This window comes from Theropithecus gelada, chromosome 12, assembly GCF_003255815.1.
Source record: "Theropithecus gelada isolate Dixy chromosome 12, Tgel_1.0, whole genome shotgun sequence".
Taxonomy (NCBI): domain Eukaryota; kingdom Metazoa; phylum Chordata; class Mammalia; order Primates; family Cercopithecidae; genus Theropithecus; species Theropithecus gelada.
This window is the reverse complement of record NC_037680.1, coordinates 79,243,951-79,267,875: the sequence shown is the minus strand read 5'-3', so window position 1 is coordinate 79,267,875 and position 23,925 is coordinate 79,243,951. Positions and strand designations below refer to the sequence as shown.

The 23,925-nt window shown below is 39.6% G+C and overlaps 1 protein-coding gene across 1 annotated transcript in view; it reads right to left on the bottom strand.

Annotated features, from left to right (window-relative positions):
- Positions 1 to 565: 565 nt before the first annotated feature.
- Positions 566 to 23,925, bottom strand: part of BMPR2 (bone morphogenetic protein receptor type 2) — a 202,059-nt gene continuing 178,699 nt past the window's right edge. The window contains exons 10-13 of the mRNA XM_025404320.1: positions 21,829 to 21,965; positions 11,084 to 11,256; positions 7,407 to 8,686; positions 566 to 3,490 (exon numbers count right to left, since the gene is read on the bottom strand). Of these exons, the coding sequence (XP_025260105.1) occupies positions 3,240 to 3,490; positions 7,407 to 8,686; positions 11,084 to 11,256; positions 21,829 to 21,965 (1,841 nt within the window). The 3' untranslated portion in view covers positions 566 to 3,239. The remainder of the gene's footprint in view (positions 3,491 to 7,406; positions 8,687 to 11,083; positions 11,257 to 21,828; positions 21,966 to 23,925) is intronic.

Genomic DNA, 23,925 nt, shown 5'->3' with positions numbered 1-23,925 from the left:
TGGCCTCCCAAAGTGCTGGGATTATAGGCGTAAGCCACTGTGCCTGGCCTGAATTTTTAAAATAAATGTTAGCCCGTAACACATCCTGTCATATGGCATATAGGCAGTGTGGTATGGACGAAAGAGATGTGGAGAGAGGTAGACATCGACTGAAATCCCAGCTTTGTCTATTACTAGATATGGACCTTGGGCATATTATTTAGTTTCTCTTAGCTTCAATTTCCTCATCTGTAAAATGGGAATATTAATTACAATGCTCATATGGTTGCTCTGAGGTTTAAAAGAAATGGCATATGTATATTTCGGCATTCAGTATGTGCCTTCTCGTAACTTCCTACACGGGTAACAGTGTTTTTTATTTATTTATTTATTTTTTGCCAATTATGCATTTGGAAAGTTTTAATAATTTACAATTAAGTAATTTTTGTCTAAACGTAATTCAAATCAAGTTCTTTCAGTGACCTAATTCTGGTATACAGTTAGGATTTTGTTAAGGGAACTAATATTACTTTACCTATTATGATGCTTTTAAGGTTACATTACCATCCAGTGAAATAAATTTTAATATTTTTAGTTGAATGATCTTTTATTCAAAAGACCTGCTTTTCTACATGTAAAATTTTGTGATAGCAGTTAAATGTCAACTTTAAGAAACATTTATTATCAGACGAGTATTAGCATATAAGTAATTAACTTAATTTTGCTTGCTTGTATATTACAGATTTTAACAGTCTGATGTACAATTTAATTTAAAATTTATTAAAATGATATATACTCTCCACCTTTCCTACTTTTTCAGGAGTTTACTAAGAAAAACTGGTGAAAGGAAATTATTTGTTTTAAACATGCTTGAATGAAATAAACTATTCAGTTATTTTAATCTGGCATATTAATTTTTAAAGCATTTTATTATAATTTTCCCAATATTAAAAAATGTTGGAAAACCTACAATCAACTGGCCCAAATACAAATATAGCAGAACGTAAGATCACTCTTCTGGCAGGAAAAGATCAGTTAGACCTCAAATGGTTATTTACCCTCAATGCTTCAAACTGGAGAAGGAATATAATTTATTTTGATTCAAAGTTGTCCTACAAATATTTGAAAAGAATATCCTAAAATGCATGTGAAAGATATTTAAAGGCAAGAGAACTAAGTGAAAATGTACTAGGAAAGATACAAATAATTTGTTAATAGAATAATAACTGTGAAAAAAATTATGTGCCAGAAGACTGAAAATCGGTTAAGGTGCTGAATCAAGAGAAGGGCCAATAAAACACAAAGCGTGGAAATCTTGGGCACTAACAAGATAATCTTAATTCTAAGAATCCAGAACAGTGTTCAGCAATCCAGCTGAATAAATGGTAGGTACAGTAACATCTAACTTGTAAGATCACAGCACATGGCAAATGAGAAGGCTTATATACAAGTAAATCACAAATGACAGAAAATTGGGAAATTTAGGCTGTCTTTAGCTAAGTGATGAGATAGAGGAATATGAGTGAAAAAATACTGTTCAGGAGATAAAAACATAAATCAGAAATTTGGTGATTTGTGTTTTCCTCTTAACCTTTTAATCCCTGGAACTATCTTAGAACTATATAACATTTACTAAGTACTCTGATAATAAAAAAAAAAAAATTTTTTTAAAAGTGAAATCATCAGTTTGTAAATAGAAAATAATTTCTGTTTAGAAAAAAGTTCATTATTTGACAGAAAGTGCTTTATTAAAAAAATGCAGAGTTTGTTTTAGAGAAGATTATAAATAATGAAAGAAGCAAAGGAGGCTTTTAAAAATAACATGATTTCAAGTCATGTTATTACTAAAAGGTATACTCTAATGTAAATAATAAATGTTGCTCACATATCAAAGATAATGTGAAAAACTGGCAAAAGGAAAAATTATGAAAATAGGATTAAGGAAGATAACACAATTTTGAAAAGACAGAAGTTTAGTCTCAGTCTGCTCAAAAAAGTTAGGTTTGACAGCAGCCCTTCCTTCATGGGGACTTGGCATGCCACTTGAATGATTTTTCCTCACAGTGTTTTAGGTCATGGGAAGAGGAATCATTTTCAGATAAAGTCACCAGTCTTCGCTTGGGAACAGGGTAAAAGATACTAGAGGTTCAGAACTATAAATTACTTCTGAAGTTATAATAAACAGTAAGTATAATTTTATGAGTCAAAGATGGCCTATTCAGAGAATGAAAGCTATAACACTATTTTGTCTTAACCATTTATTTTCCTACTTAAAAATTCCATAAGTATAGCTCTATAAGCTTACCAATAAAAATGTATTCTTAAATAAATGAACATGGATCATGAACATACATAGAAAAATAAAATAAAATGGGAAATGGCTAATATTTGATGTCCTGTACTTTGTTCTAGTCTCTCTTATGAACTCCCAAAACCAGAAGCAAATAAGTTTATTAAAATGCCTGGAAGGAAACATTCAGGATTTGGAAGGTTAAAAGAAATGGCATTTCAAATCAGGTTTTGGTAGTTCCTTCTTTAGAGCCCTTTCAGACAATGTTTCTGTATTCTCCATGATAAGGAGAGAGAAAGTAAGAAATCAGGTAGCTGCTTCTCCTGTGCAAAATTCACTGTCATAGAACTGACCTTCAAAAGTATGGGAGATGGGGCAGAAAAGTGTTTATATTATGGAAGAAAATGTGCCCTGTTAGGAAGAGAGCTTACAAGAAAGCTTATTTGTGGCCTATAAACTATTGCACATTCAAACAAAACACAAGAGAAAAGATGTCCAACAAGATAATATGTTCAGGAACGTATCAACATAAAAACTAGCTTGTGCCCAGAAATAAAACATGGATACCAGATACCACTGCAGTCAAACCTGTCTTAATTTGCTTCTGTTTTAATGACCTTAAGAAACTGGTCCAAACTGATTATCAGCAATACATTGTTTTTGCTTTTTTTCTTAAAAAAATATTTTGAGACCACTTTTGATACACACACATATAACTCTGTGGTCATAACAGACAAATATAACTTTAGCGAGACTAAACAAAAGTGCAAAACTTAAAAAACAAAATTTAAAAATATGGAAGCATAAGCTAAATTTTTCTGCATAGCTGAAATCTATTTAAAGCAAGTCCTTGTTGCAGGGGTGGGAGGGGGTGCTGACAGGAGGATAAAGCAGTTTTTTTTTTTTTTAACATCTTCTGCATGTTTAAATGATGCAAAAAATAATTTCACTCCATAGGCTTGAAAACATTTCACAGACAGTTCATTCCTATATCTTTAGACACCATGGTTGTGGCAGTGCCTCCTTCTGCAAGGTAAACAGCAGTGCTGGATTTGGAATGAACTGCCCTGTTACTGCCATTGTTGTTGACTTCACAGTCCAGTGATTCAGTGGAGATGACCCAGGTGGAGGGGCGCCACCGCTTAAGAGAATAGGGAGTTTTCACACGTTTCTTGATCTTTTCACCTGATCCTGATTTGCCATCTTGTGTTGACTCACCTACTGAAAATAAAAGGGCAGAAAAATGAACTATTTAACAGACTTAAGAAATAAAGGGTGAGGGATGTAACTCAAGAAAAGGTCAAACCAATGTCTCAGGAGGGTGCTAATAAACATTTCTTGAAATTCATAATGCCAGGCAATGTTTTTCTAAGCAAAGCTTAACCAACTTATTTTTGAGACTCTTTAACCCAAATGTTTTAATAACTGATTGACTTATTCTATAAGTCAAGGATAAACACACACACACACACACACACACACACACACACACAATCAGAGGAGAACACTTAAAGTTCTCAGCTGTATTCTCAAATCTTCTGGTTTTGGTAGAGATCTTAACTTGGTAAAATGTATTTAATCATTGTATTTAATGCTCAAGGTGGATCCAAAAAAATTTTTTTTTTTTTGGGACTGAGTCTCACTCTGTAGCCCAGGTTGGAGTGCAGTGGCATGATCTTGACTCACTGCAACCTCTGTCTCCCAGGCTCAAGCGATTCTCATGCCTCAGCCTCTTGAGTAACTGGGACTACAGGCGCATGCCACCATGCCCAGCTAATTTTTTGTATTTTAGTAGAGACGGGGGGTTTCACCATCTTGTCGAGGGTGGTCTTGAACTCCTGAGCTCAGGCAATGTGCCCGACTCAGCCTCCCTAAGTGCTCGCGTTATAGGTGTGAGCCACCATGCCCGGCCTGGATCAAACTTTAAAGGCACCTGGCGTACAATATTTTTCGGAAGAATGACAGAAATATTAGAGTACAAATATTTTAGTAATTTCCTCTTCCTATATCTGACAAGATTTCTTTTTTTTTTTTTTTTGAGACAGAGTTTCACTCTTGTAGCCAGGCTGGAGTGTAATGGCACAATCTCAGATCACCGCAACGTCCGCCTCCCGGGTTCAAGTGAGTCTACTACCTCAGCCTCCCAAGTAGCTGGGATTACAGGCATGCACCATCATGCCTGGCTAATTTTGTATTTTTAGTAGAGATGGGGTTTCTCCATGTTGGTCAGGTTGGTCTCGAACTCCTGACCTCAGGTGATCCGCCTGCCTCAGCCTCCCAAAGTGCTGGGATTACAGGCATGAGCCACCACGCCTGGCCTATCTGACAAGATGTCTTACTGACTCAGAGTCCTGCAATAAGGGTCTGTCAACTGGTCTATAATATAAGCCGCTCAAGCAAGGGGCTATATTTTACTGATTGTTTTTTGAAACCTGTATCCTTCTTTCAAACCCATTTTGTAGCCCTAGAGAAAAATAAAACATAACTTTTTTCATAAATGCCTTAGTCTAAAAAAGAAATCGGCTGAGTGCAGTGGCTCATGCCTGTAATCCCAGCACTGTGGGAGACTGAGGTGGGTGGATCACCTCAGGTCAGGCGTTCGAGACCAGCCTGGCCAACATGGCGAAACCCTTCCTTTACTAAAACACAAAAATTAGCAGGGCATGGTGGCGCATGTCTGTAATCCCAGCTACTCGGGAGGCTGAGGCAAGAGAATCGCTTGAACCTGGGAGACAGAGGTTGCGGTGAGCCGAGATTATGCCATTGCATGATCCAGCCTGGATGACAGAGTAAGATTGTCTCAAAAAAAATTAATTAATTAATTAAAATAAATCATTTTGTATAACAATAACTTACAGATTTTGGTGAGCTCCCTTGTTTTGTGCTGCAATCCCTTTAGGGCAAGAAATCAAACATCAATTTAAGTTATTTAAGATGCTACAGGGCTCATAGTACCATAGTATAGGTATGGAGTCCCAGCTACTTGGGAGGCTGAGGCGGGAGGATGACCTGAGCCCCGGTGGTTGAGGCTGCAGTGAGCCATGATCTTGCCACTGCACTCCAGCCTAGGCAACAGTAAGACCTTGTCTCAAAAAAAAAAAAAAAAAAGTATAGGTATGTGAGAGACTCAATACATAACTCTTGAAAAAGATGATACTAAGAAACTAAGAAGAATCTTACAGTTTTTTTTTGTTTGTTTTGTTTTTCAGAGTCCCTGTCTCTTGTACAGGCTGAAGTACAGTGGTGTGATTATGGCTCACTACAGCCTTGAACACCTGGGCTCAAGTGATCCTCCTGCCTCAGCCTCCCAAGTAGCTAGAACTACAGGCGCTCACCACCACACCAAACTAAGTTTTAAATTTTTTGTAGAAACTAAGTTGTAAATGTTTTGCTATGTTGCCCAGGCTAGTCTTGAACTCCTGGCCTCAAGTGATCCACCCACCTCAGTCTTCCACAGCACTAGGATTACAGGCGTGAGCCACAGTGCCCAGCCTACAGTTTCTTTATAGTAATTTTTCTGAAATTTCTCTGGATCTTTAAGATTCATTAAGGTATAGCCAGGCGCGGTGACTTACGCCTGTAACACCAGCACTTTGGGAGGCCGAGGTAGGTGGATCACGAGGTCAGGAGATCGAGACCACCCTGGCTGACATGGTGAAACCCCGTCTCTACTAAAAACATAAAAAATTAGGCGGGTGTGGTGGCAGGCACCTGTAGTCCCAGCTGCTCGGGAGGCTGAGGCAGGAGAATGGCGTAAACCCGGGAGGTGGAGCTTGCAGTCAGCTGAGATCCGGCCACTGTACTCCAGCCTGGGCGACAGAGCGAGACTTCGTCTCAAAAAAAAAAAAAAAAAAGATTTATTAAGGTTAGTTTGATAAAACCTAAATGCAGACATAATCAATATTAATATGTGCAATAAAATGTTTCAAAGGTTATACTGGTATAACATTACTTGGAGCTCTTGAACTGGTATTTACTTAATTTCAACTTTTCATAGCAAGTATGTGAGTTGCATTATAAAGCAACAGCCACATAAAGCACATATTAAATTGGGCAATTATTCTGACTATTGTGACACTGACTTTTTAATTATCAATGACAAAAATATTACTTTTTTCTTTACAATAGTCTAATTACCTTTGAGGCCCAACAAAATGGCTTATTTTTTTTTTTTCCTGAGATGGAGTTTCGCTCTTGCTGCCAGGCTGGAGTACAATGGCGCGATCTCAGCTCACTGCAACCTCCGCCTCCTGGGTTCAGGCAATTCTCCTGCCTCAGCCTCCCAAGTAGCTGGGATTACAGGTGTGCACCACCACACCCAGCTAATTTTTGCTTTCTTTTTTTTTTTGAGACAAAGTTTTGCTCTGTCACCCAGGCTGGAGTGCAGTGGTGCAATCTTGGCTCACTGCAACCTCCACCTCCTGGGTTCAAGCAATTCTCTGCCTCAGCCTCCTGAGTAGCTGGGATTACAGGTGTCTACCACCACACCCGGCTAATTTTTTGTATTTTTAGTAGAGACGGGGGTTTCACCATCTTGGCCTGGCTGATCTTGAACTCCTGACCTCGTGATCCACCTGCCTCAGCCTCCCAAAGTGCTGGGTTACAGGCGTGAGCCACTGTGCCTGGCCATTTTTGCATTTTTTAGGAGAGACGGGGTTTCACCATGCTGGTCTCGAACTCCTGACCTGAGGTGATCCACCTGCCCCAGCCTCACAAAGTGTTAGGATTATAGGCATGAGCCACCACGCCTGGCCCAAATGGCTTATTTTATTTTATTTCATTATTGAGATGGAGTTTCACTTTTTTGCCCAGGCTAGAGTGAAGTGTCGTGATCTTGGCTGGGATTACAGGTGCACACCACCAAGCCTGGCTAATTTTTGTATTTTTGTAGAGATGGGGTTTTGCCATGTTGGCCAGGTTGGTCTTGAACTCCTGACCTCAGGTGATCCACCTCCCTTGGCCTCCCAAAGTGCTAGGATTACAGGTGTGAGCCACTGCTCCAGGTCTCAAATGGATCATTTACAAAGTGGCAAAGGTAAATAATCACTGGTTGAAATATATCTATTAGTTGATCTAAATAGTTATTTAAATGGCCCCAAAAGACACACAGGAGAGATTATATGATCCCTCCACTTACTCTGTATACTGCTGCCATCCAGGACATTTGTGGCTGAAAGATCCAGAGAATTAGGCCTCTGTGCTCTTCTGGGCTTTGATGGCCCAGGATCTGCTACTGTGCTTGGAACAACCTGTGTAAGAACATCTTGTTCTGAACATGGATTGCTGTTGTTGTTATTGGAATTAGTTCGGCCACCTTCTAGTGGTCGATCCCTCCTGTCCACAAGACGATCCAGAACACCTTCATCGTGGCCAACTTGTTGTTCTCGTCTCAGTAAAGGCTCATGCTCATCAGGACTGGAATTAATATTCAGCCGGGTATCCTCACCGATAAACTGATTCTGCAACATTTCTTGGGCCCTATGTGTCACTATGTTGGTTGTTTGGCCAGATGGTACTGTCCCATTGGCATATTGGGTTGTGGCAGCATGGGAGTTAACACTGTGGTTTCTACCTGCCACACCATTCATGGTGACTGTCACCACATGAGGTTCTGCTGCATTGATTGTATTCATCTTGGCAACTCCAGTTTCGACTTGTTTCAAGTTTGATTTGTGCTTGCTGCCAAATTTTAGCCGGGGCTCCTTTGTTGAATTTTTGGTGTTCAAAGGCAAACTAGTAGGTCTCTTGGGAAGGTTCTGTTGCTTGGGGAGAGGATAGATCTGAGTAGGCAGAACATCAGGAATTAAACATGCTTGGCCATTTGCAGCCTGTGTGAAGTCCTGCTGTCCAGTTGCTTCTACTGCAAGTTTTATGAGTGGGTAAAGCAAGCTAGAACTAGTACTGCTCAGTGGGTCTGGCCCACTGAACTGTTTAAGAGAGTGCTCCATGAGATTCTCATCAGAGCTTTCCTTGAGGTTCTTATCAACTTCTTTTGGGTCTAGCTTGTTGGTCTCCAAGTCTTCTTCTGTCAGCTGTAGGCAGACAGGGGTTGGCCCAATTGACTGTGCAACATTTGTGGCATGCAGATTTGTTTCATCTGGGTATGGCATCTCAGATATAGTAGTCATGCCAGTACTTGGTGTGAGGCCTGTGGTGTTTGTGGTTGTTGTGTTGGTGGAGAGGCTGGTGACACTTGTTTCAGGGCTGGGTATTCGAGCTTGTGCTTGCTGTCGTTCATAGTTAATCGAATTTCGGTTTTTTTCCCCTATAGTCAAAGGTGTGCTGGACATAGAATGCTCAGAGGAAATATTCTTCACGATGCTGTCGGTATGATGGATAGAGTCTTCAATGTATGAGGAGGAAGAATAATCTGGATAAGGACCAATTTTTGGCACACGCCTATTATGTGACAGGTTGCTTAAAGAAAGAAAAAAAGTATCACATTGAGAATGTACATTTATGATAAATTGTCTCTCCAAGTTTGACACCTCTGATTTTAAAGTCTGAGTCGTTTTTCATTTTCTTCCAAACATATATTTTTCTAAAGGTTAAAAAGTCTAATCAAATAATCAAGTGTCAATTAATAACTTGATAAGTGTTAGTTATACATGAATTAAGCCTACTGAAAAATGTATGTGGATCAGATATAATTTTTATAAATGTTTATTATTTTGGTTTATAAGAGTTAATTTAAAAATCTCCCCTATAGTTGTGTAACATCATTAAATATATATTTATGAAATGTATATTCATGTAACTAGACATTATGTTTTATGAGAGGAAGAACCATGGTATATGTTTTCTGTACTTCCATAATTCTAGATGCATGGTGCCTACTCAAAAGTTATGGTATCAATTAAGTTCCAATGGCCAAATGGTAAAAAGAATATAAGCTTTTAGGTTGTTCCAAAGGCCTCCATTAAGAAGCAAACCCTAGTAATGGCGCATATCTTTCTGGGATAGTCTGAGTCATATCAGTAAAAGTCCTTGAGCCTAAGGTATAAGGCAGAATATGATGTTCAAATAAAGGATCAAAGATTCAGAATTGCTCTCCAATTATCATGGGTTCTTTGCTGTCATTGTCATTCCTTGGGAATGTCCGTTATTTATAAGGGAGATGACAGGAGGAAAAGAAGAAAAAGTTGTTATACAGTATAAGAAAAGGAAGCTAAGGAGACATGGAGGGTAAAATTCAGTAAAATAAAACTTAGAGTAACTATGGGATGAATTATAATTTTGGGGAAATTATTAGTAGAGACTGGAGATGAGAAGATGCATGCAGAAGGTTGAGCCGAATGACACAGGAGGCAAAAAATGGCCAAATCAAGGTGGGCCATCAAGGGTTTTTTTTCTTACCATTCAAGAAAAGTTTGAAAGCATTCAAAATAAAAGCTTTAGCTGACTTTTGAGAGAGGTATAAACATCATACTAGAGGACATGGGAAATACAGAGATGAGGGGAGATGAAAGCAGAAGACGGTCCTCAGGTATGTGTAAAGTGAAAAAATTTATAATTAGAATAGCCAGTGTCTAACTTTCTTGATTTGCTGATATATAAGGTGTAAGAGTTTATAACCGAAACTAATTTAACTTATACAAAAGTAGTGCAAACCAAATTTTTGACCTATGGCTAATACAAATGGCTTTCACAAATTGGAACAACAGAAAATAGGCTGGGCGCGGTGGCTCACACCTATCGCCTATAATCTCCAGTACTTTGGGAGGCCAAGGCAGGTGGATCACCAGAGGTCGGGAGTTTGAGACCAGCCTGGCTAACATGGTGAAACCCTGTCTCTAATAAATATACAAAATTAGCTGGGGATGGTGGCTCATGCCTGTAATCTCAGCTACTCGGGAGGCTGAGGCAGGAGAATCGCTTGAACCCAGGAGGCAGAGGTTGCAGTGAGCCAGGATCATGCCACTGCACTCTAGCCTGGGGGACAGAGTAAGACTCAGTTTCCAAAAAACAAACAAACAACAACAAAAAAAACAAACAAACAAACAAACAAAAAAACCCCAAAAAACCACACAGGAAAAAAAAAAAAGTTTCAAGAATCGAGTTTATTTTTATTTCAATCTTCTCCAGTAACCCTTTCCTGGATGCCTTTCTGAAAGTTTTAAACATGTATTAGACAAAATGACAGAGTCATACAAAGGCTTTTTTACCCCAAATATGGAACAAAGAAATACAGACATAGAAAGTTCCAAATTGTAGGAATTTTTAAAAAGCCTTTTTATTTAGAACCAAAAATCATAGTTCTAGCAAAGAAAAAGTCTTGTAAAGTAGTATTAATGATGGACTAGAAAGACCTTTGAATTGCTTTCATGTAAAAGTAGTAGTAGTATACTCTATAAGAAAGAGCATTAGATAGGAAGTCTAGAAACCTTAGTGTCAGTGAAACAGTGGTTAGATAGGCAAGTTCATAGTTCCATTTACTTAAAAAAAAAGCAGAGGAAGAAGGAATAGTAACAACAAAGGATAAATGAGACAATTTACATAGAAGTGCTTATGAACTTTTGAAGTTATGGAAACATTTTACCTTTATTATTGCAGGAAAGTTGGACCATAAATAGAGAAAGACTAACTTCTTTCACTATACCTTTACATATAAAAAAATGCAGATTTCATCTCGCACTCGTACCAAACAAAAATGTTCAATAGAAGAATAGGAATATTGAAAGAAAAATGATAACTTTAGACTGTATGAGATAATCATTGAACCATTAGGCTGGTTTAAAGGTATTTATTTTCTGTTATTTATTGGGTCTTCTGTTATTTATTGATTGACAGGTGCCACACCCCTTAGGGTCTTACCGTTCATTCTGCATAGCAGTAGTCATTGGATTGACTGTTGGGCTCACAGATTTGTTTCTTTCCCAAATCATCATAAGTTCAGCCATCCTTTCCTCAGCACACTGTGCAGTAAGCCGAGCCTCTGCATCCTGGTCCCAACAGTCTTCGATTGTCTCCTTGAGTGACCTCACTGCCTGTAAGACAAAGTACATGTCAAACCGTGTATCTTTAAAAAAAATATATACTGAACTTTTCAGTTCACAACATGAGGTAAAAGAAAAATCAATTACCTTAACCAGTATATTTTACATAGCTATAATAACATATTTTAGGCTTCAAGGATTTGTAAAGGAACATTCTCAAAAGGTGATGAACAAGTAAACAAGCAGGATTTACCTCAACTCCCTGAAGAATTATTCATTAAGGTAAAAGCAACAATAAGTCGCAGATGTTTCTTCAAGGCCACAGGTTTAGGTCATTGTTGTTAATTCACAGTTATATTATGTCAATCAACAGTCACTAACTCTGCTTCAAAAATAAGTTTTGAGTTTGATGGAATTTGGGGGCATTTGGCTATCTTCTATCTCTAGGTGAGCTTTTCTCCTTTACCCCCAGTTAAGAGTGCTTGGTTGGGCGCAGTGGCTTACGCCTATAATCCCAGCACTTTGGTGGCTGAGGCAGGAAGATTACCTGAGGTTAGGAGTTCGAGACCAGTTTGGCCAATATGGTGAAACCCCATCTCTACTAAAAATATAAAAAAATTGGCCAGGTGTGGTGGTTCACACCTGTAATCCCAGCATTTTGGGAGGCCAAGTCGGGTGGATCACGAGGTCAGGAGTTTGAGATCAGCCTGGCCAATATAGTGAAACCTCGTCTCTACTAAAAGTACAAAACTTAACTGGGTATGGTGGCACGCGCCTGTAGTCCCAGCTATTGGGAGGCTGAGGCAGAAGAATCGCTTGAACCACGGAGGGAGTGGGCCGAGATCAAGTCACTGCACTCCAGCCTGCGTGACAGGGCGAGACTCTGTCTCAAAAAAAAAAAAAAAAAAAAAAAAAAGCCAGCATGGTGGTTTGCATCTGTACTCCCAGCTACTTGGGAGGCTGAGGCAGGAGAATTGCTTGAACCTGGGAGGCAGAGGTTGCAATGAGCCAAGATCGTGCCACTGCACGCCTGTCTGAGTGACAGAGTGAGACTCTGCCTTAAAAGAAGAAAAAAAAGAGTGCCTCATTCCAACCTTAAAACTTATAGACATCTCTTCTTTAAACTAGTTCCAAAACAGTAGTATAAAAAACAATCCCATTCTGTAGTATTCCTATTCATTAGCAATGAACAATAGTCTCCCTACAATAGTCTCCCTTTTGGGGAAAGCTAGTCTTTTTTTTTCTTTTTTTTCTTTGAGATGGTATCTTGCAATGTCGCCTAGGCTGGAGTACAGTGGCACGATCTCTGCTCACTGCAACTTCCGCCTCCCGGGTTCAAGCGATTCTCCTCCCTCAGCCTCCTTAGTAGCTGAGATTACAGGCGCCTGCCACCACACCTGGTTGTTTTTGTTTTTTTTTTTTTTTTTTTTTATCTTTTAGTAGAGACGGGGTTTCACTATGTTAGCCAGGCTGGTCTTGAACTCCTGACCTCGTGATCACCTGCCTTGGCCTCCCAAAGTGCTGTGATTACAGGTGTGAGCCACCGCGCCTGGCCAGGGCAAAGCTAGTTTTAACTCCCTTTTAAAAAATAGGCTAGGTTTGTTTATAAATATCCACATGATTCAACCATTCTACTCTTAGGTATTTACCTAAGTAAATGAAACCATATGTTTATACAAAGACTTGTATATATCTATATCTGCTACTTGGGATGCTGAGACAGGAAAATCGCTTGAATCCAGGAGGCGGAGGTTGGAGTGAACTGAGATCATGCCACTGCATGTCATCCAGCCTGGGTGACAGAGCTCTGTTTCAAAAAAAAAAAAAGAAAAGCTGATATGCCCTACAAGAAATGTTAAAGGGAGTCCTCAAAGGACGTTAGACAACAAGTAGAACCCAAAAGCCTACTTAGGTAACTATAAAAGCCACTATTATTATATTTTTGGTTTCTAACTCCTTTTTAAAAACAAAAACAAAAAAAAAGGGGTCTCATTCTGTTGCCCAGGCTGGAGTGCTGTGGCATGATCACAGGTCACTGCAGCCTTGAACTCCTGGACCTAAGCAATCCTCCTCCATCAGCCTCCTGAGTAGCTGGGACTACAGGCAAGTATCACTGTGCCTGGCTAAGGCACCATTGTGCCAAAATGATCCTTCTGCCTTGGTCTCCCAAAGTGCTGGGATTACAAGCGAGACCTATCACATCCAGACTCTTCCTTTTTTCTTATTTAAGAGAGAAAAGCATAAAATAATAATTATAAATCTAGGCTGGGCATGGTGGCTCATGCCTGTAATCCCAGGATTTTGGGAGGCTGTGGTGGGAGGACCATTTGAGGCCACGAGTTCAAGACAAGCCTGGGCAACATAGTAAGATTCCATTTCCACAATTTTTTTTTTTTTTGGAGACGGAGTCTCGCTCTGTCACCCAGGCTGGAGTGCAGTGGCCGGATCTCAGCTCACTGCAAGCTCCGCCTCCCAGGTTCACGCCATTCTCCTGCCTCAGCCTCCCGAGTAGCTGGGACTACAGGCGCCCGCCACCTCGCCCGGCTAGTTTTTTGTATTTTTTTAGTAGAGACGGGGTTTCACCGTGTCAGCCAGGATGGTCTCGATCTCCTGACCTCGTGATCCGCCCGTCTCGGCCTCCCAAAGTGCTGGGATTTTTTTTTTTTTTTTTTTTTTTTTTGAGATGGAGTCTCGCTCTGTCGCCCAGGCTGGAGTGCAATGGCGTGACCTCGGCTCACTGCAAGCTCCACCTCCCAGGTTCATGCCATTCTCCTGCTTTAGCCTCCTGAGTAGCTGGGACTACAGGCACCCGCCACCATGCCCGGCTAATTTTGCTTTTGTATTTTTAGTAGAGATAGGGTTTCACCATGTCAGTCAGGATGGTCTTGATCTCCTGACCTCATGATCCACCCGCCTCGACCTCCCAAAGTGCTGGGATTACAGGCGTGAGCCACCGCGCCAGGCCAAAAATTTTAAAAAGTTAACTGGATGTGGTTGTGCACACCTGTGGTTCCAGTTAGGAGGCTGAGGTGGGAGGATCACTTCAGTCTGGGAGGTCAAGGCTGTAGCGAGCTATGATGGCAGCACTGTACTCCAGCTTGGGTGATACAATGAGATCGTGTACTCCCACCACCACCCCCAAAAAAGAATGTCTAAAATTAAAAAGACTGGCAATACCAAGTGTTGGCAAAGATGCAGAGAAACCGGAACTCTCATGCACTGCTGGCCAGAATGTAAAATGGTACAACCGCTTTAGAAAACTAGCAGTTTCTTTTTTCTTTTCTTTTCTATTTTTTTTGAGACAGTCTCGCTCTGTCACCCAGGCTGGAGTGCAGTGGTGCGATCTCAGCTCACGGCAGCCCCTGCCTCCTGGGTTCAAACGATTCTCAAACCTCAGCCTCCCGAGTAACTGGGATTACAGGTATGCACCACCACACCCAGCTAATTTTTGTATTTTTAGTAGAGACGGGGTTTCACCATGTTGGCCAGGCTGGTCTTGAACTCCTGACCTCAGGTGATCCACCCGACTCGGCCTCCCAAAGTGCTGGGATTACCAGTGTGAGCCACTCGCCCGGCCATAAAAACCAGCAGTTTCTTAAAAAGTTAAACATATACCTACCACACGATTCAACCATTCTACTCTTAGGTATTTACCTAAGCAAATAAAACCATATGTTTATACAAAGACTTGTACATGAATATTCATAGCAGCTTTATTTGTAACAGTTGAAACTGGAAAAAAACCAAATATCTATCACGAGTGGATAGACAAACAAACTGTATCATATGCATACAATGAAATACTACTCAGCAATTAATAAACTATGGATACACATAAGAACATGAATAAATCTGAAAATAATTATACTGAAAGAAGTGAGAAAACAGTACATTTATATGATTCCATTTATATAAAATTCTAGAACATGTAAACTAATCTCTAGTGACAGAAAGTGGATCAGTGGTTGCCTGGGGACTCATGGGGGATAGAGAAAGTTGAGGAGAGATTACAAAACGGCACGAGAAATCTTCTGGGGGTAACTGACATGTTCATAATCATGACTGTGTGGTTTTATGGGTGTATACATATATCAAAACATACCTAAATGTACACTTTAATATGTGCAGTTTATCAATTATAGCTCTTTAAATGTAAAAAAAATTGAGAATAAATCAGAATGGAAAACAAATATTTAGGCAAAATCTGATGCATCCTTTGGAAGGGGACTCCAACTCTAGGAATAGGTAAATAATGATACCTTAATGCTTGTGTAAATGAGTTAAAGGGAGTGACATTATTAACACTGATGAGGAAAGACAAGTAGGGGGAAAAAAAAAGAATAGAAAAGATAAACAAGGAACTTTTTCAATCTTTCCTACCCAAAGGAAGGAAAATGCAAGCTGGATCTCGTCGGTGGGTCATAAAACCAGCTCAGTGGTTTAAAACAAACAACTCTAACCAAAACTGAAATGCTCCAGACTAGAACAGAAAACACTAGGATATAGAGTAGGTAGTAAGGTTAAGTATTATACTACGTAATGATGTAAACTTTGTGCTTTTTTTGAGATGGGGTCTCACTATGTTGCCCAGGCTGGAGTGCAGTGGTTAGTCACAGGTGGGATCACAGTTTACTACAGCTTCACGTTCCTAGGTTCAAGCGATCCTTCTCACTCAGCCTCCTGTGTAGCTTGGACTACAAGTGTGCACTATTGTACCTGGCTGAAGTTGTATTCCTTAATGTGGGTTGTGTCAGACAAAAAGGATTTAAAATGTTGAATTCTACATCACAGAAGAAGTCTGTAGATTTTGTCCAAAAGAGAAAATGGAAAAACTAAAAATATGTGAAAAGAACTGGTCGTTTCTTCTGAAATGTATATATTTCTATATATTTCTTCAAAAGGAAAGACTAGAGGGCAAACATGAACTGAGGAAGAGTTGCCCCCTTTCTTTTTCTTTTTTTTAAGACATTATCTTAACTCTGTTGCTCACGCTGGAGTGCAGTGGTGCAATATTGGCTCACTGCAAGCTCCACCTCCCAGGTTCAAGTGATTCTCCTGCCTCAGCCTCCTGAATAGCTGAGATTACAGGCACCTGCCACCACGTCCAACTAATTTTTTGTATTTTTAGTAGAGATGGGGTTTCACCATGTTGGCCAGGCTGGTCTCGAACTCCTGACCTCAAGTAATCCACATGCCCCAGCCTCCCAAAGTGCTGGGATTACAGGGGTGAGCCACCGTGCCTGGCTAAGAAGGCACTGTGCTTGGCTAAGTTGCCACCTTTTATGTGAAAATATATTAAGATAAAACCATTGATTACAAGAGGTCATACAAAACTAACACTAAGGAATAAAGAAAAGCCAGGCAAGTGATTTTAACAAGGGAGAGAAAAGAATTCAAGACAGACTAAGAAATGGAGTATAAACATTTGGAAAAGAGGCTGGGCTCTCACCTATAATCCCAGCACTTCAGGAGTTTGAGGCTACAGTGACCTATTATTGTCTCCCTGTACTATAGTACGGGTGACAAAAAACTGGAAAAGAATGGAAAACATGAAGAATGGTAGTACAGTTAAACAAATTATACCTGAACATTTTATGCAGGAGAAAAAAAGCCACTTTAAAATAAACGTGGCCTATAATTTTTTATTTTACCAATTTAAAATATTTTAACATAAAACAAAATTAAACTGTGTTGGGGCAAGGCATGTTGACTCATGACTATAATCCTGGCACTCTGGGAGCCGAGGTGGGAGGACTGCTTGGGGCCAGGAGTTTAAGACTAGTCTTGGCAACATAGTAAGACCCTGTCTCTACAAAACAAAACAAAAACCTGGCCGGACACGGTGGCTCATGCCTGTAATCCCAGCACTTTGGGAGGCTGAGGCAGGTGGATCACGGGGTCAGGAGTTTGAGACCAGCCTGGCCAATATGGTGAAACCCCATCTCTACTAAAAATACAAAAATTAGTCAGGCATGGTGGCACGTGCCTGTAGTCCCAGCTACTAGGGAGGCAGAGGCGGAAGAATCCCTTGAACCCAGGAGGCAGAGGCCACAGTGAGCTGAGATTGCGCCACTGTACTCCATCCTGGGTGACAGAGCAAGACTCTGTCTCAAAAAACAAAAAGAAAAACAAAAACTCCAAAACTGTGTGTGTGTGATTGTTAAAGCAGTTCATTTTTGCTGTAAATTCTGAAACATGTAGGAAGAAAAAGTCATTTATTAACCCAATATTCAGAGTAACTATGGTTTAACATTTTCATGTATTTCCTTTAGACTATTTTCTATGCTTTCATTTTTATCAGGAAACTATTCTTCCCCTCTTTATTGACTAAACTATGTTTGAGTCCCTGGTAGTTTATAAAATTAAAGCTAGTTTTTTTATTCATTAATATTTGAAAGATTCTAAGTTTTAGTATTAAAGGAATGTTTCTTTTTTTTTTTTGAGACGGAGTCTCGCTTTGTCGCCCAGGCTGGAGTGCAGTGGCACGATCTCGGCCTCGGCAGTCACTGCAAGCTCCGCCTCCCGGGTTCACGCCATTCTCCTGCCTCAGCCTCCGAGTAGCTGGGACTTCAGGCGCGCAGCACCACGCCCGGCTAATTTTTTGTGTTTTTAGTAGAGACGGCGTTTCACCGTGTTAGCCAGGATGATCTCCATCTCCTGACCTCGTGATATGCCTGCCTCCGCCTCCCAAAGTGCTGGGATTACAGGCGTGAGCCACCGCGCCGGGCCAAAGGAATGTTTCTTAATCTCAATGAAACTGTGAAAGTAAAAATGGCTTCTTTAGATATAGCTGCATTTCTCTTTTTTTATAAACTATGCACTTGCTACCTAATTCTAGTATTGGATTGTCACTGCAGAGAAGCAGTTTATTGACTGTAGCACATTAGATTTAAATGGATTCCCTGGAAGTGAACCAAGTATTATAAATTCCTTACTTGGCAACCTACTCTATACTGGAAGTAAAAAGTTTTCAGGTAAATATGCATATGATGCATATCTCATATAGGGTTGCCAAGAGATATTTCAAAATAATAGATCCCATTTGCGCTGGTGAAATAAAACAATTTAAGGAAGATGAGGTTGTATTTTACTAGAATAAAATTTCACAAACAGATTTTTCTTTTAGGGATACTCTATTGTGAGGCTGGCACCTCTGATGAATTCTAGTAAAGTATTCAGCCTCTCACTTGCTGTCAGGGACCTCTTAAAGATCTGTCCCAGTTCCCACAGCAGGGAGTATAGTTTTGGAAGCAATCTTGGACATCCGTGCTTGACAATAGGCTCTTTAATTGCCACATACTTAAAGATTTCAATCTGACTCGAAACAGAAGCCAAACTTGAAAGTAACCTACTAAGATAACCAATGAAGACAGTGCTCATTCTAAATCTGTATGGGAACTATATAATGTGTCTTTAGCCTTTCTCTGACATGACGTCAACCCACTTAAGTCAGGATCCAAAATTGAAATACTATTCTAGTCCTACCAAGACAATATAAAATTGAAATGTGAAAATATATAGTAAAATAATTTTAGTTGCTTATTTTTCACCTTTTGTCCTTTTATTATAGTCAAGAAAATTAATTTGTATGAAGTGTAAAAATAACATCTTCAGAATGAATCACCCTTATTACATTCTGAAAATAAGAACAGACTGCTATGGAAAAGGCAAACAAGAGTTTCTGGAAATATAAATATGATTGTGGATGCTAAAACTTTAATGAATAGATAACTGATACAAGGGTAATAGTGAAAACTAAATGAGTCATTTGCAGATAAAGCTGAGTAAATCTTAAAAAATGTAGTAAGGGAGGCCAGGTGTGTGGGGAGGGGCGGGAAGGGGATGGGAAGAGGGGGGAGGGGGAGGCGGAAGGGGAGATGGGGCGGAGGGGAGGGGGAGGGGGAGAGGGAAGGGAGGAAGAAAAACATACAGGGAGAAAAAATGGAAAATACAAGGAAAAAAAAAATGATTCCTAGAATGCCATGTGGTACAATATTTGTCTAGTGGGAATTTCAGAAGGAAGAATTGAAAGGTACGAAATAATTTAAAAAATAATACCAGGCCAGGCATGATGGCTCATGTTTATGATCTCAGTACTTTGAGAAGCTGAGGTAGGAGGACTGCTTGAATTCAGGAGTTTGAGACCAGCCTGGGAAAAAGGCGAGACCCTGTCTCTACCAAAAATTTAAAAAGCCAGGCAAAGTGGTATGCACCTGAAGTCTCAGCTATTCAGGAGGCTAAAGAAGGAGACTAGCTTAAGCCGAGGAGTTCAAAGCTGCAGTGAACCATGATCACACCACTATATTCCAGCCAGAATGACAGAGCGAGACCCTGTCTCAAAAAAAAAAAAAAAAAAAGGAAAAGAAAATTCCTCTGAATTTAAGAAACTTTTGAATTTTCAAACTGAAAACCTATCCAGTGCCAAGCAAAATGTGTGTAAAGATCCATGCCCACAAACATCAAGGTGAAATTACATAATTCTAGTGGTAAAGTCTTAAAAACTTATAGAGAAAAACAAATTAAGAGGATAAAACAAAAATATAACAAAACAAAAAGCAATGAAATGATTCAGGCTGGCATTGAAATTCTCATTAGACTGGAGAGTAGGGCCTAGAGCACATGGAGAATATAGGCTAGAGAATGATAGAGTAGTAGTTTCAAAGTTGTGAAGAAAATTATGACACTGAAACTATTATCCAGCCAAATTATTACTCGAGTGTGAGGGCAAGATAAAAACATTTTTAAACATGCAAGGATTCATGATGTTTACCACTATACACATAATAGTACACATTACTTAAGGAGGAACTTCATTTAAAAAAAAATCGTTTACAAGAAAGAGAATGACGTGAGATTTTTAATGCTGCTTCTGAGTACAGCCTAAAAACAAGACAAAGAAAGATGACAAGAAACCAAAAAGAAATCATTTGATGGGATGACTTTTTTTTTTTTTGAGATGGGGTGTTGCTCTGTCACCCAGGCTGGAGTGCAGTGGCACGATCTCGGCTCGCTGCAACCTCCACCTCCTGGGTTCAAGCAATTCTCCTGCCTCAGCCCCCTGAGCAGCTGGGACTTGATGACATTTTTTTTAAAGAGACAGGGTCTTACTCAGGCTGGAGGGCAGTGGCGTGATCATAGCTCACTGCAGCCTCAAACCCCTGGGCTCAAGTGATGGATGATAACTTGAAACATTCTCCCCAAAGCACAGGGGAGATTTTAGTAACTAATGTAGAATTTTTATTTACTATAAATCCAAGCACAATCCTTTCTTGTGTAGTGAATGCTTACATAATCATAATACTACAAATTTCTCATGTTATTTTATTTAAATATTAGATGAATTTACAGACAAAACATAAATCATTTAATAATAGAATATTACAAACTGGGAGAAAGTAAACGAGAGATAAGAATAGAGAATTTGAAGTTATAATGGTAACTTTTGGAAGAAAAAAGAAAACCCAAAAGATTGCTAAAGGGAGTTACTTATGGAGCGTGATAGTAGGGAGAGGTAGGATTTTCCTTTTTAATACAATAATTATCATATATCATCCAAAAGAATGGTTATATGATTTTATCAATAGAATACTGACCAAATGGAGAGAAATAGATACATCTAGAGGTACTGACATTAAAAAAATGTGTTTAAATAAAAAAAGAACTTCAGAAATGATAGTGGATAATTAGATTATCCTATTTATACTAAAAGATTACGAGTGTGTATTTGTTAATTTGTAAGATGTTTTCAGTGTTGTAATAACAACTTACGCAAATGGCAGGGGATTCTGAAGATATTTCATTGTCGTGAAGTATATATATATATGTGTGTGTGTGTGTGTGTATATATATATATATATATGTATTTTTTTTTTTTTTTTTTGAGACAAGAGCCTCACTCTGTCGCCCAGGCTGGAGTGCAGTGGCACGATCTCAGCTTACTGCAACCTCTGCATCCCAAGTTCAAGCAATTCTCCTGCCTCAGCCTCCCAACTAGCTGGGACTACAGGCGCATGCCACCACGCCTGGCTAATTTTTTGTATTTTAGTAGAGACGGGGTTTCACTGTGTTGCCCAGGCTGGTTGTGAACTCTTGAGCTCAGGCGACCTGCCCGCCTTAGCCTCCCAAAGTGCTGGGATTACGGGTGTGAGCCACTGCACCCGGCCGAATTATGTTTTTAATAAGCATAATTCATAGGTTGCACCTTGGTTTTTTTCAGGTCTAGCCTAAATTTTCATTAGCCATTGATTATGTAAGCCTGCACTACTTAACAGTTTTGGTACTATTCTCAAGAGAGTAAGATAGAATTTCAATAATGTTTAAAATATTAATATGTTAATTAATCCAGCTGCTACCTAATCTGGCAAACTTAAGACACATTAGTTATTCTCTCTAGATAGTACTTTATGCTTGGAAAAAAACAAAATGGAACTAAAAACTGACTTTTTTTCATATTGAAAAATTTGAAAACGTATAACATCATAAAAATCAAATTGGATTTCTGGCATTAGGCAACTCCAAAAACTATTAACATTATAACATTATTAACAGTCTATTTCTGCTTTAAACAACATTAAAACATATTTAGTCATAAGTCCTCTCTTTAATAACTTAGTTTTTTCTTACCAGACTATTTTCTTTCCAGGCTTCTGGGAACTTGGGTCTCTGTTTTTCCCTAGACACAAGAACCTGCATATCCTCGAAAGTGGGATGGTTTCCAACCTCTGTCTGAAAAGCCATCTGGTACTCTGGTATGGATTCCCCTGTGGATTTGTAGAAAAGAATGACAGAATAAAATTTCCAATTATCATAAATGATAGAATAACAGGGGTATTTCTGATACCAAGTAAGCAAAAAAATTGTGTCACAATCTTTTTATTTTTCGAACCCCTTCAGGCACATTTGGAAATCCTAAAGAGACGTTGTTGTAGGTTTAATGATTTTTTTTTTTTAGATGGAGTCTCACTCTGTTGCCCAGGATGGAGTGCAGTGGCATGATCTCGGCTCACTGCAACCTCTGCCTCCTGGGTTCAACTGATTCTCTTGCCTTAGCCTCCCGAGTAGCTGGGATTACAGGTGCACACCACCATGCCTGGATAATTTCCATATTTTAGTAGAGATAGGGTTTCACCATGTTGGCCAGGCTGGTCTTGAACTCCTGACCTCAGGTATTCCAGCCTCCTAAAGTGCTGGGATTACAGGTGTGAGCCTCCACGCCCAGTCTAATGCATTATTAATAAATGCTTTGCTTAGAATAGTCTCAAATATTTGTTGATAAATCAAATGGTAGTTTCAATGATGGATAGGTATTTTTAAATGGTTTCTGGTATTACTAAATTCAGGGAAAAAAGACTATTATGTTTATAAGGCATACTTAATACTTGAAAACATGCCTGAACACTGATCCCATGGAGGCGGGTAAAGATGAGGAAAAAGTCCAGGACCCAGTATAACAAATATGCCTACAGAACCAAATATAAGTGGGTGGGTTGAACAGTCACTATGTCTCATTACATCATTGATTCTATTATAGTCCAGCCAGACTGTATCAGATGTTACAAAAATATTTATGATAATGGTCATTTGAAAGAAAAGTCAATATACTTTATTTTTTTTTTTTTTTTTTTTTTTTTTTTTGAGACGGAGTCTTGCGCTGTGTCACCCAGGCTGGAGTGCAGTGGCGCGATCTCGGCTCACTGCAAGCTCCGCCTCCCAGGTTCAGGCCATTCTCCTGCCTCAGCCTCCAAGTAGCTGGGACTATAGGCGCCCGCCACCACGCCCGGCTAGTTTTTTGTATTTTTAGTAGAGACGGGGTTTCACCATGTTAGCCAGGATGGTCTCGATCTCCTGACCTCGTGATCCGCCCGCCTCGGCCTCCCAAAGTGCTGGGATTACAGGCTTGAGCCACCGCGCCCGGCCGTCAATATACTTTAAAAAAATTTTTTTTAAATAAACGGTCTCACTTTGTTGCCCAGGATGGAGTATAGTGGCATGATCACAGCTCACTGTAACTTGAACTACTGTACTCAAGTGGCCTCCCTAGTAGCTAAGACTACAGGAGTGTGCCACCATGCCCAGCAAATTTTTAAAAATATTTTTTAGAGATAAGGTCTTGCCATGTTGCCCAGGCTGGTCTCATACTTCTGCCCTCAAATGATTTTCCCACCTCAGCCTCCCAATGTGCTGAGATTACAGGTGTGAGCCACTGTGCCCAGCCCTAAAAATTCCTTTTAACTAACAGGTAGTATTTAGATCATGTACTTAAATATTATTAACTATTTTATCACTGTTTAATAACCCTGTTCATTGCCAATAAACACAATCAACTGTGATGTTAGGCTTCTGATTTTTACAAAATATAAGAAAATTAAGCTTATGTATATAATATATTGAACCACATAGAAGACTCCTGGGACCAACACTGAGAAAACCAATGATCTAGTAGAAATCATGGAAAAGAACACAGAATGAGAGACTGTTCCTGTGTCTTTACCCATCCTCCCACCCTATTAAAATGACAAGATAAATTAGAAGGAAGAACATCAAGACACAGGAGGATAAGGCATTTAGGTACTAATCTTGGCTTCATCTTGACCTTGGAAAAGTCATTTATCTATCCTGTTTTAGACTTCCTGTAAGCAAAATGGCAATGCAGATCTGCCGCCTTCCTTATATCACTCACATGGAGATAACACAAAGTTATAATGACCCAGATGGAAACCA